At 33.4% G+C, this 16,915-nt stretch overlaps 2 protein-coding genes across 4 annotated transcripts in view; one reads left to right on the top strand and one right to left on the bottom strand.

The window, feature by feature from the left end:
* Positions 1-16,915, bottom strand: part of trmt1 (tRNA methyltransferase 1) — a 22,165-nt gene extending 5,250 nt beyond the window's left edge. Inside the window, exons 1-13 of one of the 2 annotated variants that reach the window (XM_680794.9) lie at positions 16,750-16,915; positions 15,852-16,228; positions 13,594-13,813; positions 12,409-12,596; positions 8,626-8,741; positions 8,437-8,549; positions 7,939-8,087; positions 7,114-7,197; positions 6,780-6,849; positions 5,061-5,195; positions 4,843-4,928; positions 2,375-2,483; positions 2,215-2,291 (exon numbers count right to left, since the gene is read on the bottom strand). In XM_680794.9, coding sequence (XP_685886.4) covers positions 2,215-2,291; positions 2,375-2,483; positions 4,843-4,928; positions 5,061-5,195; positions 6,780-6,849; positions 7,114-7,197; positions 7,939-8,087; positions 8,437-8,549; positions 8,626-8,741; positions 12,409-12,596; positions 13,594-13,813; positions 15,852-16,213 — 1,709 coding nt within the window. In that variant the 5' untranslated portion in view covers positions 16,214-16,228; positions 16,750-16,915. The remainder of the gene's footprint in view (positions 1-2,214; positions 2,292-2,374; positions 2,484-4,842; positions 4,929-5,060; positions 5,196-6,779; positions 6,850-7,113; positions 7,198-7,938; positions 8,088-8,436; positions 8,550-8,625; positions 8,742-12,408; positions 12,597-13,593; positions 13,814-15,851; positions 16,229-16,749) is intronic. The other variant, XM_009306155.4, reaches the window with a different exon arrangement.
* Positions 15,397-16,915, top strand: part of nacc1b (nucleus accumbens associated 1, BEN and BTB (POZ) domain containing b) — a 32,516-nt gene continuing 30,997 nt past the window's right edge. For both annotated transcript variants that reach the window (XM_073916904.1, XM_073916895.1), the window contains exon 1: positions 15,397-15,505. The gene's annotated coding sequence lies outside the window, so the exon portion shown is untranslated. The remainder of the gene's footprint in view (positions 15,506-16,915) is intronic.

Genomic DNA, 16,915 nt, shown 5'->3' with positions numbered 1-16,915 from the left:
GAACACTTAATCTAAACTCCATCTTATATGGACTCAATAAGAAAAATGATGGTTACTATAAATGTACCACAATTATGTTGCACTGCTTGATTCAACCTCAAATAACTCTTCTGCACAATATCCAAACCTTAAAATTTCTTTTAATACCTCTCTTGCGCAATATCCTGCACAACATTGTACTGTAAAAGTACTTTTATGGCCTGTCTTATGTGTAAAGTTAAGTATCTTTTAGATTATGTTAGGTGTTTATTTTTAAATGGCTCTTATGTCCAGTGTTGTGTTTGTATTTATGATTATTTTATGTGGCACTGTTGTCCTGCGAGACACAACATTTTATTCCTCTGCATGTCCACACATGTAGCGGAATGACAATGAAGCTCTACTTGACCTGACTATATGTTCAGTAATTTCACTTTAAACACAATGAAAATAACCTAATAATTGCCATAAAAGTGATATTACTGAACCGGAGGCTGAGAATTTTTTTTTAGAAAAAATAAATAAATAAAAATCAGATGGTATTTAGAGGTTTTCACAACTTCAATTTTGAATAATGCTGGTCGCAGACACCAATTGACTTGCAAAATACGAAGAAAAAAAAACAAATACTACAGAAGTCAGTGGGTGCAAGTAACCAGCATTCTAAAATATCTACTTTTGTGTTCAACAGAGTAACTCAGAAAGGTTTAAAACCTCACAAAAGAATGAATAAAGAAAATAAAAAAATATAAATGTATGTAGAGTAAAAAAAATAGATCAATACTTCTAAATAGTCTCTTTTGAATACTGTTGTTCTAAATAGTGTTGGAAAACCAGTAATGTTTATACAAATGTATGCGCATACATGCATATATACATACATACATAAACATACATACATACATACATAAATAAACATACATACATACATACATACAGACATACATACATAAATATACATACATACATACATACATAAATAAACATACATACATACATACATACATACATACATACATACATACATACATGTATGTATGTATACAAACATGTAAAATAAAGAATATATTTTCTTTTTTACGTGAACTAACCCTTTAAGCATAGTTTATAAGATGCATATATTCTTAAGCTCAGTAAAAATAAAAAAAGGAGATATTTGAGAAGGAACAGAGTTACTGGTAGACAGGTTGATTTATACTCGACACGTCTGCTAGTTCGATTAAGTGTGATGTCATCACGTTGTTTGTGGTGATTCACATTTTTCTCGAGCGAACAGTTGGCGTGCGCCACATTTCATTGAAGTAGAATATGATTCATTTTGGAGATTTTGGTGATCCATCCATGTGTTATCATAGGGATAACCCGATGGCCAATAATTAAAGAAAAACTTGAGGGACAAGTTTGTTAAAACCAAAGAGAGACCATGGCAAAAAAGGAGACCATGTGCTTTTAACACATAAATACATAATATGTTTTCCACCTTTCATATGTTTACACTGATTTATATATTACAATTTTGAATTTAAAACAATTTACAAATTAAAAACAAAACTTAAATGAAGTAACAAATTATCAAGCAACCCATGTTCTGTTGTCATTAATATTCTAATACTAATTTAATAGATGTACGCATATCACAGCCATTCTGCTTTTACTGAGTCTTTTGCTTTTGTTACCAAAACCTAAATACAGAGAGGCACCGGCGTCTATCTGCTGCAAATAATATTAAAAACGTGAACATCACACAATGTCTGCGGCAGTTGTTTTTGGTGGAAATAAGCAGATAACTTAACTCTTGTCACCAAGATAACTGATACACAGACATACAGACACGAATGAACGTTATGAAAGCTAAAGTTTGTTGTACAGTTGGCGGTTTACTTTCATTATTTGGTATGATTGCATTCATATCTGAAGTGAACCGGACCAGAGTTCCCACAAACTGTACTCCAGACCACCTCTTTCAGCCGGACTCGGGTACGGTTCACAAGTGCGCACCTGAGTTCAGAAGACATGTTCACACTAGCTAAACATACCAAATTCAGATGCCAAACGAACCGGGTTGCGGACCAAAAGCTCTAGAGTGAAAGCACCTTAGAATTCCTTCAAAATTTAAACAAAGAAGACTAAAACATTTTTTTAATCAGGTATTCATAAAGTGTTCTCAAATTTTGCTCTCATGTGACCATAGCATGAAGACTAAATAAGTAAATACAAGATGCCTTTGCTGCTTACGTTGTCTCTTTGGAGAGAATGTGGTGAGCAGGACTGGTTTCTGATAATCGCTCTCTCTTCACAGGATTAGACCTTTCCTGAGGAGTTAAAGAGAGAAGCACCATTAGAAAAGTGAAAGGACTTTTAGATCGGATGTTAATAGTGAATGAGGGCAGCTCACCCAGCAGCGCATGATATCCCATAACACCCCCGCGGGAGCGTCGGTCTTCACTGCGTTCTTACAGGCATGAGAGAAAGACACTCTGTATCCAGCATGCAGGAGGGCTGACCTACACAACAGAATCATATCAACACACTAGCCAATTTGGCAGGTTACGATACACATTACGATACGCTTTTTCGGTGTGTGCGGTGCAATAGAGACTTGTACTCCCTTGGCTGACAAAATGTAAATGGATAAATTTGGGTGCGGGTAGTAAGGTCCTCATGTACGTGCAGGTTGGGGGAGAATACAATTATTTTTGGGACTCCCACAAAATGGAAATATCTTAAAATTAATATATTTAAAAAAAATATTTCACTATTTATCTACTGCACAAAAGCAACAATAACTATTAAAATAAAATAACTATTTACAGGCGAAATGTCAGAAGCTAATTCATTTGTACACTGAACTTTAGGCTGTTCTGACTGTATTTCTATGATCTTAAAAGTCCTCATTCGTGTCCATGTTCATCCTTCAATTTAGTTAAACTCAAATAAAACAAAACATTTGTTTAATTTTCATTTCTTGTTTTATTTAGATTCAAAAAGGAAGCAGGTGAAACAAATAAGATAGTAACCTGCAAACTTTTGCAGTCTGGAGTGGGACAAAACATGAACACTGCAGGTGGGAGCAGGAGAAAAGAATATATATTTTTAAAGGAGCGGACCAGAATCTTGTTGGAGCGGGACCGAAAAATCCATCCCGCACAGCCTCAGTTTAATTCAACTAGTCTCAGCTCATTTTACTTTCCACCTCAATTTATTACATCTTGAAAGTCTGTGGGTTTATAGATATGGTTATAGTTTTGCCTCCACTGATGCTGTTTGCCCCATCCTCAGCTACCAGTGAAGGGAATGTTTGCACCCGTCATTTAAAATGATTCTGTGGTGGCTGTAGCTGAATATTCCCAATCATGTGAAAAAGTTAGCACACCCTAAAAAATCAGGTCTTTTGCAATTTGGAAAATAAAACCTTAGACAAAGTATTAAGAAAAATAAGTCAGGCACTGCTAATCGAATGCTTGAACTGATCATTAGCAGAAGTTTCAGCAGTTTTGGAGCCATCAGGTGTGTGTGAACACAATGCTCGTCCTACAGCTGAGGCTTAGCCAAAACTGGGTCATGCTGTAAGACAATGATCCCAAGCACACCAGCAAATCTACAGGTGAACTCACTTGTTCGCTTTCCTTCTGCTTATTCCCTGCTTTATAAGAGGTTGCCACAGCATAATGAACTACCAATTACTCGGCCAATTGTTTTACAATGCTGCACTTACTACAGAACTAATTTACGAAAGCAACAATAGGCAATAGTGAAGTCAAAGTTCAGACCTAATTCTGACTGAAGTTTTTAGGATTTTAGGATGTGAAGGTCATACAGAAAATGATTACTTGAAGTATTTACTGCTAGAAGTGGATCTACAGTCACCCATGGCTTTTCTATTTGTTTTCATGGCTTTATTTTTGTTCAATAAATAATGTGAGGTGTTCTCTTACCAATTTTAAGACTTGCCTATAATGTTTTTGCTTGTTTGTTATTATCTCCTGATACCGAAAAACATGTAATTCAAAAGGGTGTCCAAACTTTTTCACATGACTGTAAATCTAGCAGGTTTGGTTTATATGTTACAAATCCAATTACGCAGGTAATGATAATTCTCTTTGGCCAATCAGTGTTTACACGTCAATCTGATTCCACCAAGTAGGACATGTTCCTGAATTAACATCTATGTTGATCCTGGAACAACATTTTATTCTACCAATCAGATTTAAGGGATATGTTTACCACTTATGTTAGGTTTAGGCTTACGGTTAGGTTTATGCACTTCTACATGATTGTTATTCAACTATTATTCTCCTCTGATTTTGGGAATTATTTACAGTTATGGTTGGGTTTAGGGGGTAGGGATTACATATGGATTACATTTTCCAACAAAAATGTTGTTCGAGGATCAACATAGATTTTAACCCAGGATCGCATCATACTTGACAAAATCATGATGTGGATTGTTTACACATCCCATTTAATAACAATACAGCTTGTAGAAGCATTCATTTGTTTTTATTGCTTCTTGGCTATTCACTGTCATAGGTTTATGACTGATCTCTTCCATTTCTTTTATTCTACCTGGCGATCTGTTTGTTTGGAGGAATGGGTGAGGAGTAGGCCAACTTTCTGTTGACCATGTTGCAACATTTTGAGGTACATTGTCTTTAAATAATATATTCTAAAAAAAAGCTAATTTGTGAACTTGTGAAGACCTTCATTAATACCAATCATAAAACGATGCAGTCGAGGTGGTAGTAAATATTTCCAGGAATGGTACACGGTGGAAATCCTCCATCCATACAGACGAAAAAGTGTCAGTACTGACCACAAGCTTTGTAACAGTAACGTAAATACAAAATGTTGTATTTAGTTTACCTGAACTGCATCATGGGCGGTGTACTGCGGTGAACTGTGCTGCTCAAATGATCTAAAGTGTAGTACAGAGGAACATCCTGCAGCTCCTGAAACACACACACACACACACACACACACACACACACACAGCTCTTTCTCTAGTCAAGCCATTACTTTCCAGAGACATTTAAGATGTTATGATAATGTCAATGGATTTAAATATTTCATTAACGACTGACCTCGGTCACCATGCTGAGCATTCCTTCGATCCGCTTAGACGTTCTGAAGCGTGTGGGGTTTCCTGAAACAGCACCCAGAACCTTCTGAACAAAGTTGATGTCATGAAGAGGCTCCGCCCAGGCGGGACCACCCAACTAAAAACGCAGACGGAGGAATAACTAGAAGTTCAAATTCATATATTGCAATACGAAATCGATATTACTCATATTAAGTATATGAAAAACTAAAACATAAATTCTACAAATACATTTATATATACAGTTGAAACCAGAAGTTTACATTCACTCTAAAAAAAGGAACATAACCATTTTTTTTAATGTCTGAGGGTGAATCATACTAATTGTTTACTATTTTAGGTCTGTTAGGATAATGAGAGATTTTTTTTTTATTAATTTCTAAAAAGACAAAAAGCTTCATACATTTCCTTGTTTTTGTTTTTTTTTAGCTTTGCATTTAAACTGTTTAACTTTCGTCAAATGTTTTGGGTATCCTTCCACAAGCTTCTCACAATAGTTAGAAGGAAGTTTGGCACATTTCTCCTGACAGAATTGGTGTAACTGAGTGAGATTTGTTGGTTGTCTTGCTCGCACAAGCCTTTTCAACTCTGCCCACAAATTTTCTATAGGATTGAGATCAGGGCTTTGTGATGGCCACTCCAAAACATTCACTTTGTTGTCCTTAAAGCACATTTGAACTAATTTGGCAGTATGCTTAGGGTCATGGTCTGTTTAGAAATTTTAATATCAAATTTTAATATCCTGGCTGATGTCTTGAGATGTTGCTTCATTATTTCTACATCATGTTCTTTTTTCATGATGCCATCTATGCTGTGAAGTGGCCCAGTCCCTCCTGTAGCAAGACAGCCCCACAACATGATGCTGCCGCCCCATACTTCACAGTTAGTTAGGATGGTGTTCCTAGGCTTGTAAGCTTTCCCCGTTGTCCTCGAAATGTAACACTGGTCATTATGGCCAAACAGTTCAATCTTAGTTCCATCAGACCACAGGAAATGTCTCCAAAAATTATTCTTTTTCCCAGTGTAATTTAGCAAATTGTAATCTGGCTTGTTGATTTTCCCATGTTGTCACAAAAGGAAGCAGTGTGTTTGAGGTTTTCCTTAAATACTATTCTACAGTTGTGCCTCCAATTAACTCAAATGTTGTCAATTAGCCAACTAGAAACTTCCAAAACCTTGACACCATCATCTGAGCTTAATCTTATTGTATGTAAACTTGACTTTGACTTAACAACTTAACAAATTTCACAATCCTAACTTACCTAAAAGAGAAAAAGTTTAGTCACATTAACATCTGACTTTTTTAAAATGGTTTTGTGCTTTTTTATACAGTGTATGTAAACTTCTGGTTTCAACTGTATAAACCACACAAAACAAACTAATATAGAACCTAAGAATATTTTCATAATGTCTGATTCAAAAAGAATTTCACATGATGAGTTTTAAAGCTTCTGCAGTTTTAAAGATTTAAAGCTATTTTAAAGCTAATGTCATTACTTATTTATGAGGACTACTACAGACATCCCACCAAATTTGTAGCATATTTTAATTAGCATGAAATGTAAAAAAAAAAAAAAAGCAGAAATGAGCAAATAAACAGATACAAGATCCTAAAAACAATACATCACATATCCTATAAATAAGATTGTTTATTTTATTTATTTTTGTAGTACACCGAAGCAGAGAAATTAAGGATTCAGACCTGATGTCTCTGTCCACAGTGTTCACAGTTTGGCCCTACTGGTGGTCCAGTGGCTGCTGAATATTTCATACTGTAACAAACACATAAAGACACACTTACAAAAACACACAGTCATACCGACAGTACAAACTTGCCAATTGACGAGATAAAAGACCAATCCTGGAGGTGCAAATGAAAATTCAGTTGCATAAACGATGAAAATATGTCTAAAATCATGTTTTTTTTTTGTATTGTGCATTGAAGAGTTTATTTGCAAAAAACAAAACAAACAAAAAAACAACATGATTTATGCAAACTAACAAAAATGGAGTTATCTGGGTTTTCAAACACTGACTGTTTGCCTTGGTTTATCCTCTTCCCCATCCTCTGCAGATGAAACGCACCACAGCCGACACAGTTATACACCAGAGCCTGTTTACTGGGAAACACACACATACACACTTTACTTACTATTTCTAAAATAAAAACAATTTAGAAAGGTTGGTTTTTATAAGATTATGGTCTGTAATACTCATCAAGGTTGCATTTATATGATTTATATTATGTGATATAAAAAGACAATTTTAAATGTTCCATTTCATCATATTTTTAAAAGCACATTTAAATGCACACTTTGTAAAGTGTAGTAATTTACATATTTACTTACTTCATTACATTATATCACATGATAATCATTGTTTTATTCTATAGTATAGTATAGTATAGTATAGTATAGTATAGTATAGTATAGTATAGTATAGTACAGTATAGTAGGGAAAAATGTTGATGGCATGTTAGCTCCTAATTAATGTTATTTATTTAAATATTTGTTGTTTATTTGCATCATAAATATGTCATCTTTCAATTTTACATTTATTTTAATTTCAAAGGAAGCAGATAAAAAAAGCGCCAAATCATGCTACAGGCACAGACTCCAGAGTCTTAATTTTATGCAAAAGCAAAAATTAAACAGTTAATTATGATTACCTATTTAGTAAAATAAATTATTATGAAAACCTAATTTATTACACTTTCAAGCACTTTATCTACAATCTAAGCTATTTTAAAGCTTTTTTTTTTACTTTGATTAGTTAAAAATGAAGAATTTTCAAGATTTACTGCACCCATAAAAACCCAGAGTTTGATTCTTTCTACTTAGATAAAGTAAACTGTGTGTTACCTTGCAGAGTTTTTGACGACAACCTGGCCTGTTTTGACCCTGACGAACACACGAATGTAGAAATCCACACTGACGCTCAGCAGAGGTTCGATATATCTCTGATACACGGCTGCACGCTGATCTAAACTGTGCAGGATTATACGCAGAGCCTGGAAAAGAAAAATACGCAATTAAATTTCACTGTTAATTCTACAGAGCTTTTAACAATGTTGATTGTGTCAAAGCAGCTTAACATAGATGAAGAAAAGAGAGAACATGTCATAATATTTAAAACTGTGGAATATTCCAGCAATTCAGGCAGACAGGAGAGTGAAGAAGAGTGCTGGTGTACTGTAGCTCTAGTTAATTTGAGACTAATTCAGCTCAATTTAATAAAGATGTCACTGTTAAGGCTCAGTTAAGCTCACAGTATTATTTTTATAAAATAAAATATGAATATGATATCTCATCAACTTGCATACAAACAAACACAATGACAAGGCGACGGGCCAAACTTACCATCTCATGGCAATATTTGGACTTGATGGACACCGAGCCGTATTTGCTATAGCAGGTTTCTCCGCTGTTTCCAGCCATGACTGCCATGTCTGTACAGGTGATGCACAGCAGCCCTGATGACAAAAAAAAAATTGTGTACTAGAGAAGCTAGAAGTTAATGTGAGAAAAGTGATGGAGCATTAGACTGACCCCCTTCACTGACAGCCTGCACGGCAGAGTCCAGAAATGGAGACGGGCTGCCATAGGGGTCCAAATCGATGACATCATAGCGCTCCTTCCTCCCTCTTGCCTCGTACATCACCATACTGGACATATGGAGATTTAACATGTTGGTTACTGCTAGCTGTTATGTGTTATTGGTAGTTTTTGCTAAATAAAATGAGGCTGAAATAAATAAAACAATAATATTAATAAAACAAATAAAGTATATTATATTAGGTAATAAAATTCAACTATTTGAAACATTACATATATAAGGACGTCATCACATCAGTTACAGTTGCGGACATAAATCAAGTATATGACGACCTACTATAGCTTCAGCAGGGGCAAGACATTTTATAGATTTCAGACATGACCTTAAACAAGGAATGTATATGAGTTGAGGAAGTATTTGAGTCACATAGAGCAGGGTTTCCTAACCTTTTCAGCCTGCGACCCCTAAAATAACAACTCCAGTGACTCCGACCCCCACTATGCTTGGAGGTGGTTATAAGCATACAAATATTGCACACAATGGCGCACACACACCAGTAGGATTATATAAACATAAGCATATTGGCAACTCAAAAAAAGTGCAACAATCTTACAACCATATATTTTTTTATAATCATTATTCATTTGTTTAATTTAATATTAATCTCACTTAATGAGAATGGTGAGTGCAATGTTGACAGCACAAGACTTGGTTTAATTTTGGAGACTTGGAGCCACTTGGAGATCATCCTTCTTGTTCAGTCGTGGCCTTTATTTTTAATGTATGTGAGTGCCATAAAGGTGGTAAAGTCTAATATTGTACTGCAAAATCAATGCAACTGCAACTAACGCTATTGTTGTGATGTTAATCTAGAATAGTTAACCCAGGGGTCACAAATAAAATATAATAATTGATATTAAAATATAATAATTGATAAAATTCTAATAGACTAATAACATATATGAGATTTTTAGAAATCACCGAGCGACCCCCCTCATTGTGTCGCGACCCCCACTTTGAGAACCACTGACATAGAGGAGGTAATCTGAATAAAAGATTATTAAACCGAGTGTCAGTTAGGTTTTTTTGTGGAAGAGGGTTGTCAGAGGCTTGGGGAATAGTCTTTTGTTGTAGTTTTTTTATTTTCTTTTGTTCTGTTTTAATGCTCTTTTTTTAAATGACATGTCTATATTATAGGAATGTGTTGTGATAAAGGAAAATATATAGTTTTATGTGCCTTACCAGAGACTAGGTGACTAATTGGTCGCCAGTATTAATACTTATAGATGGTGTGTTATTTTTCACCTTTTTTTTCTCCCTTCCCTCTATCTATCTAATGGCTTATTTTTAAGGATTACTATAATTTCTACAACTGATTGCACATTTTTTTGTAAAACTTGCATTTGACTATGTCTGTAAAAGCACATTGTACAATCTTTTTGATAACCTTAAAAAAAAAAAAAGATTATTACAAAATCACTTACACCAAGTGGAATGAATGTGGAATTGGACCTTTCTGTGTTTCTTAAATGGTTTGTTGTTTATCTATTATATTGTCAATCGTGGATTTTGAATATGTAATGATACAAATAATGAGATGAAAATGTATTTTAATGTTTTGGACTGTCTGAGTTTCATTGCATTGACACAGACATAAATAAGTGAATAACGATAACTGATATGTTATTTTCCTGTGTAATGGAATTAATGCTTTTAAAGGTGAAGGAAATATTTATTTTGTGGTTGATTACAGTATTTTGAAATGAAAATGAGACGTTTTTAACTATTGAGTGGTGGTCTAACTGATGATGTAATGTGATTGACTGTGGGATATAAGGGTGGAGTGAGAGGATTGTTGTCACGCACTGAGGAAGACATTGTGCAGAAATGTCTGTTTTGAATCCCCTAAGAATGTAAAACAAAGGTATAGAAAGTAATTATTTAATGAGTGAGAATCATGACTTTCTGAAACATTTTATTAGAAATAAATCTGCTGAAGTGATCAAATTACTACTACTGTAATAAGATATGTAGGAATAAAAGTTGTTCAAATAATATAAAATCGAATAATACAACAATAAGAGCAAATTAAGAGCTTAAAACATAAAATTAACAAATAGGGATGCTCCGATCGGGATTTTTGCAGCCGATAGAGATAACCGATTCCTTGTCAAGGTGATCAGGCGATATAGAGTACTGAGTCTGATGCTTCAAGCTTTATAATGCATAAAGCACATATTCTCTCTATGATACTTAAGTGGAGATCTCTGTTTACAAATAAAGGTACTAGAGCTGTCACTGGTGTGGTACCTTTTCAAAAGGTACACATTTGTACTTGAAGGGTCCATGTTGGTACCTCAGAAGTATATATTAGTACCTATAAATTAAGAGGAGCACTTTTGTACTTTTTAGATACCAATATGTACCCTTGAGTTATACATATAATATAGATATAACAGATCTAAAAATAAGGCGAAAAAAAAATTACTGACAATGCAATTTGGAAAATTTGACAGAAGAATAATTTAACATGTCCCACTCAAAAAAGTTTAGAGCGCATATTTAATTCACAAGTTAAAATGCAAAGTTATGAATCTAATACTTCTTTACTAAAAGGAAATAGGCATATAAATTACTGTTCATCGCAATAAGTAAATTACAAGAGGTTATGTTATTAAATTTATATGATTTAATGTATCTAATATTTCCAGTCAGGTTTAGGTGAACTTACAATATTGTAAGAACCCAGAATTTTCAGTTCTTATACACTGTAAAACCTGATAAGTTAAGGTAAGGTAATCATTTCAGGAAACCGATTGCAACAAACCATTTAAGTTCAAAAACGAATCCTAATGAGTGCTGTGAACTTAATCAATTTAAGTAAATAAAGCAATTTGAGCACAGTGAAACCCGATACATGAAGAGAACTCAAACCATTTGAGGAAACTGATTGCAACAAACCGTTTGAGTTACAAAACTAATCTATACGAGTACTGTGAACTTACCTCATTTAAGCTGATGCAATAAGGCATTTAATTAACTCATTACCATAACAATTTCAAAACTCTTTTCAAATGAGTAGAATTAACTTTCAGTCAATTTTGAGTTAGATAAACTCATTTAATTTAATAAAGTTGACTGTTGAGTTTTACAGTGTATGTAAAAAAGCCATAAATACATGCAAGGTCATTCAAACATTTTGCTCATCTTCAACAAAACACCTTTGAGATGGTTCATGAGATTGGCTAGATCAGCGAGTACCTATATAGATATAATCTTTCTTTTCAAGTTAAAGCTTTAGTATATTTGTTAATTTGATATCAAATTAAAAAAGTGTTTAAAATAAGTATATACACACATACAACTCACAAAAATGACAAAAGCACAAAACAGATTAACTAAAGCTTTGAATTAAAATATAAAATAAAGAAAAATGAAAAAGTTTATAATATTAAAAAGTAAAAATAAAAAGCACATGATATAAGAACTAATTAAAACTAAATTACCAAAATAAAATAAAATAAGATTAGAATAAAATAAAACAAAAATGCAGACAAAAACTGAAAACATCAAATATGATAATTTATTTAAAAAGCAAAAACTATGAACGACTAAACTAAAATAGAGCTAATAAAACCAAATAAAAAAAAATGACCTAAGCACATAACATATTTAATAAAGCTCAAATTAAACCACATTTAATTTTAATTATTTATAAAAACAACTGAAACCACACTGAAATAACCCAAGCAAAATATAGTAGTTGGCGCTCAGACCTGGCATCTCGTTGGCTGGCCTGCAGGATGTGGGTCACATTGTTGTGTTGTGCATTGCGGGCGATCAGAGCAGCAGCTTTAGCAGAGTAATCATTAGCAGTGATGCTCTTCAGGCCAGGAACTTCCAGAGCAAAACGTACAGAACGCAGACCTGAGGCTGCCAGACCCTCCAGCACACGCAGACCTTGCTGAAGACACAAACCAATCACTTTATTTCATTCATTCATCCATCCGGCAGATGCTTTAGCAAAAGTCTCATTTATTCAGTCACAGAAGAGGGGAAAGCATAACTAACCGGAACAATAATAAAAACGACACAATACCATACAGAAAAACAGAGAGAAAGTAAAAGAACTGATCCTGTAATAAATTAATGCACATCAAAAATCTATTATAAAAAATGTATTAAATATTAATTTATTCTACATTTTAAAAACAAATTTAATTTATTATTTTTAAAATATGGACTAAATAAATTATTAATTCAATATGAATCTAAAAAAATTTAACAGTTCATTTTATTTACTAATTAGTTACTCCAACTGTCAATAATTCAAACTTACAGAAGCCCTTTAGACTCATTTAATGCTTCTTTTTCATGGAACGTTCTAATCTAGCCATGTTACAAGCAATTCCTTAGTTGATTAGCCTGGGAAATGTAAGCAATATGCTAAAAGAATGTCAGCAATGTGGTAAATCTTGCTACCAAAGTGGTAAAACATAGTAAATTCTAAAATGTAAAAAATATAATTAAATATGTTATTAGATATATTATTAGTACATAAATTAAACTATGGACTATTTATGCTTATTATATATATATATATATATATATATATATATATATATATATATATATATATATATATATATATATATATATATATATATATATATATATAGTTTATATTATATAAGTTTTGTTTATTAATTATTATGCAACATACTAACTACGAAAATAATCAAAGCATTGTTTAATAGTTTAAAAAATATCAAAATGTGAAAAAAGATACAAATTAAAGAGGAAAACTGAGAAAAAAACTGCATAAAAGACTCGGTGATCTTGGCTTTCTTGTGTCTAACAATAATGTCTATTTTCTAGCATCAAAACACCACAAAAACAGAAGGTCTTTTAAAGTCAGAATAAATGAAGATTTAAGAATAGAAGAACCCTGATCAGTGTACCTCACATCTTTCTCCTACAGTTGCAGTGATGTACTCTTTCTCAGCAGCTTCTTCTTCCTTTGGATGCTCTTGTTCGGGCTGCTCTGGTGCCTCTTGATCCCCCGCCCCGTTCTTATCCTCTGAGAGCTGAACCACGACTCTGTCCTTCTCACCCGGAACCAGGATACGGACACCCCTCTGAGCCAGCTGATCCCGAGCAAACTCAGTGATCACAGCACAACTGAATTCAAAAATCAAATTCAAAAAACAAAATATTAACATAACTAGTGCCGGGCAAAAATAAATAGTGATTAATCATTTCCAAAATAAAAGTTTGTTTAGACACACAGCACAAACATATATATATATTTGTGTGTGTGTGTCTGTCTGTGTGTGTGCGTGTATATATATATATATATATATATATATATATATATATATATATATATATATATATATATATATATAAAAATATATATTGTGTCAGCACAAACTTTTATTTTGTATGTGATCGATTGTGATTAATCTTTGCCCAGCATTGAGCATAACATAAAATATAAATGCTTTAAATGTATAAAAATAAAGTTACTGAGAAATTATAAAAGTGGTAAAAATTTCAAAAGCACATGACAAATTTACTAAAACATGTATGAAAATATAAAATATAAATATATGCATAAACCCTGATTATATATATAACACAATTAAGAGTTTTTTTTGTACCCTTTAAGGGTCTTAATTGTCTCATAATTGATTTTTCAACTTTTAATACTTTTTAAGACCCCGTGGAAACTCATATATATACCCATTACATATATATATATATATATATATATATATATATATATATATATATATATATATATATATATATATATACATACATACATACATACATACATACATACATATATATATATACATATATATATACACATACATATATATATACATGAGATTTTTTTAAATATATATGAAATCGAAAAATCAAAACTATAAAAATAACAGTTAAATAATATTGTAAACAAAAAACTTAGAAAGACAACAAAAGCACATTAAAAACTACAAATATGAAAATAAGACAAAATAAAACATTAATAAATACTACAAAAGGAAATAATACATAAAATAACAATTTCTTAAAGAAATAGTTTACCCAAAATTGAAAATTACCTAATTTATTACCACTTTATTCTCAGTCATGTGGTTTTCAACCTGTTTGAGTTTCTTTAATCTGTTGAACACAAAAGAAGATATTCGGAAGAATGCTGGTTGCTGGCACTCGTCAAATACCCAGGTAGGGCAATAAAATTCCTATGGATGTTAATGGGTGTCATTAACCAGCATTCTTCCAAATATCTTCTTCAGCGTTCAAGAGAAGAAAAAAACTCAAACAGCTTTTGAACAAGTGTGACAAAATGATGACAATTTTCATTTCTGGGTGAACTATCCCTTTAACGTACTATCAAAATAAATAAATAAACAAACAGTTATAAAAACGTATTTTAGGGTGCTTTCACACCTGTGAATCGATTCAGTTGTTCCGAAACAGAGATTAAAATTGTTACATTGTTGCTCTTTGCTCTTGGAGCGGTTCGCTTTCACACTGCAAAGTTTCTAATCGGACCAAAAGAGCTAAAACAAGTCACGTGCGAGTAAACTCTCCTCACATTGGTCAGAGTGTCAGGGTTTATTTTGCAGCGTCCCGCTCAGCTGTCAGGAGAGGTGGTGGTTTGGTGGTGATTGACAGGGTGCGCGCGCGTGACGTGTCTGAGGAGAGACACGGTGGGGAGGGGTGAGAAGGGTGCGCGACGATGCCTATTTGAGGACTGGGAGAGAGACACGAGATTACCGGGAGATCATCACTCGTTTGCGGGCATCCGGAGACTCGCGAAACTTCCCGCCTTACTCCTAATTCTCTCTTCATATAGCCGTAAGCCTATTACATATCCATAAAACACTGTGATATAACCGCGCTCGGATCGGATCGCTTTCTCACTGCAATCGAACCGCTCCAGGGTTCGTTTCAATCGAGCAGAGACCACCTCATTCAAGCGATCTCGGAGCGATTACTTTGGCGCGGAACAGAGCGCGATTGCCCTGTTCACATATGCCAAACGAACCGCGCTAACTGGGCAAACGAGATACGTTCCGAAACAAAAGTGTAGGTGTGAAAGCACCCTTACATATTATACTTAAAGTAATTAAGAAAATTTATTAGATAGTATCTTTAAAGAAGTTTAAAAGAAGTTTAATAGTGGGATAAAAAAAACACTCACGTTAAATCTCGGTTGAACTCTTGAACAGGGTTGTAAAAAACCTCATTAGCATTTGGGAATAAAATAGCAGCCTTTCCCTCCCTGACCACTGTCTCTCCCGGTAAAAGCCCAGGATCTGTGGATGGTGTCTGATTGCTTTCTGTGGAGCTGGATGGGTGCTGGATGTTTTTGTCTTGCATTGGTTCATCTGTGGTGATACTGCTGGAGTCTTGAGATTGTTTATTGCTGTCCATTGTCCTGAATTTTGTGAAGACACAGGTGAGTCCTGTAGGGAGGATCTGGAGCAAGGATCTGTTCTTAGGAAATGCTGATGACAAACCAGAACACTTTAAGGATAGCTGAAGAACAGTACATGCTAACATCTGCCACAAAAAAGCCTGATGACAGAAAAACAATAGATGTCAGTTAACGAGTGCGAACAAAAACAGGTGTAGCAACACAACAAATACGTATAATAAAGTGCTAAAATTATTAATAATAGAGATTTATTCATAGTATAGGGCAAAAGCAAACAGACAAATTACTCATTAATAATTGCAAATAAAATTAATAATTCCTACTAACCAAACTTAAAAAAAGAAAACTAAAAATATTTAAATAAGAGCTGAAATAACTATTAAACAATACATATAAATATTAATAAATATTAAACAATACTAATGACACTAAAAAAATATAGAGCACAAACTTTAACTGTAAATGCAATGAATAAACCCTCAAAGGATTTTATGTTATTATTATTATTTAAAATTGACATATTTACAGTCTTTACATAATCCTGAGTTATACATTTAAGATAAACTACGCTTATTCTTATGTTTAATTTCATGCACATTTAACCCTGAAAAACTAGCCAGGCTAACGTTAGTTTTACAATGTAGCTCGTCTTGCAACTTACCGAAGATTATCTTTCCACGAAGATACTTTAGTTATGCCATGGCAAATCATCTATGAACAAAATCAAACCAGATCGCTAAATGTTCACTAACACAGAGACTTGTCAATTGTTAGCGTGGATGTTTTCAGTCAGAATTCACGTGTGGCGCATGCTACATGTGAACTAC

Source organism: Danio rerio, chromosome 11, assembly GCF_049306965.1.
Source record: "Danio rerio strain Tuebingen ecotype United States chromosome 11, GRCz12tu, whole genome shotgun sequence".
In the NCBI taxonomy this organism is placed as follows: domain Eukaryota; kingdom Metazoa; phylum Chordata; class Actinopteri; order Cypriniformes; family Danionidae; genus Danio; species Danio rerio.
Note: the sequence above shows the minus strand (reverse complement) of the source record. Positions and strands in the feature narration are given on the sequence as shown.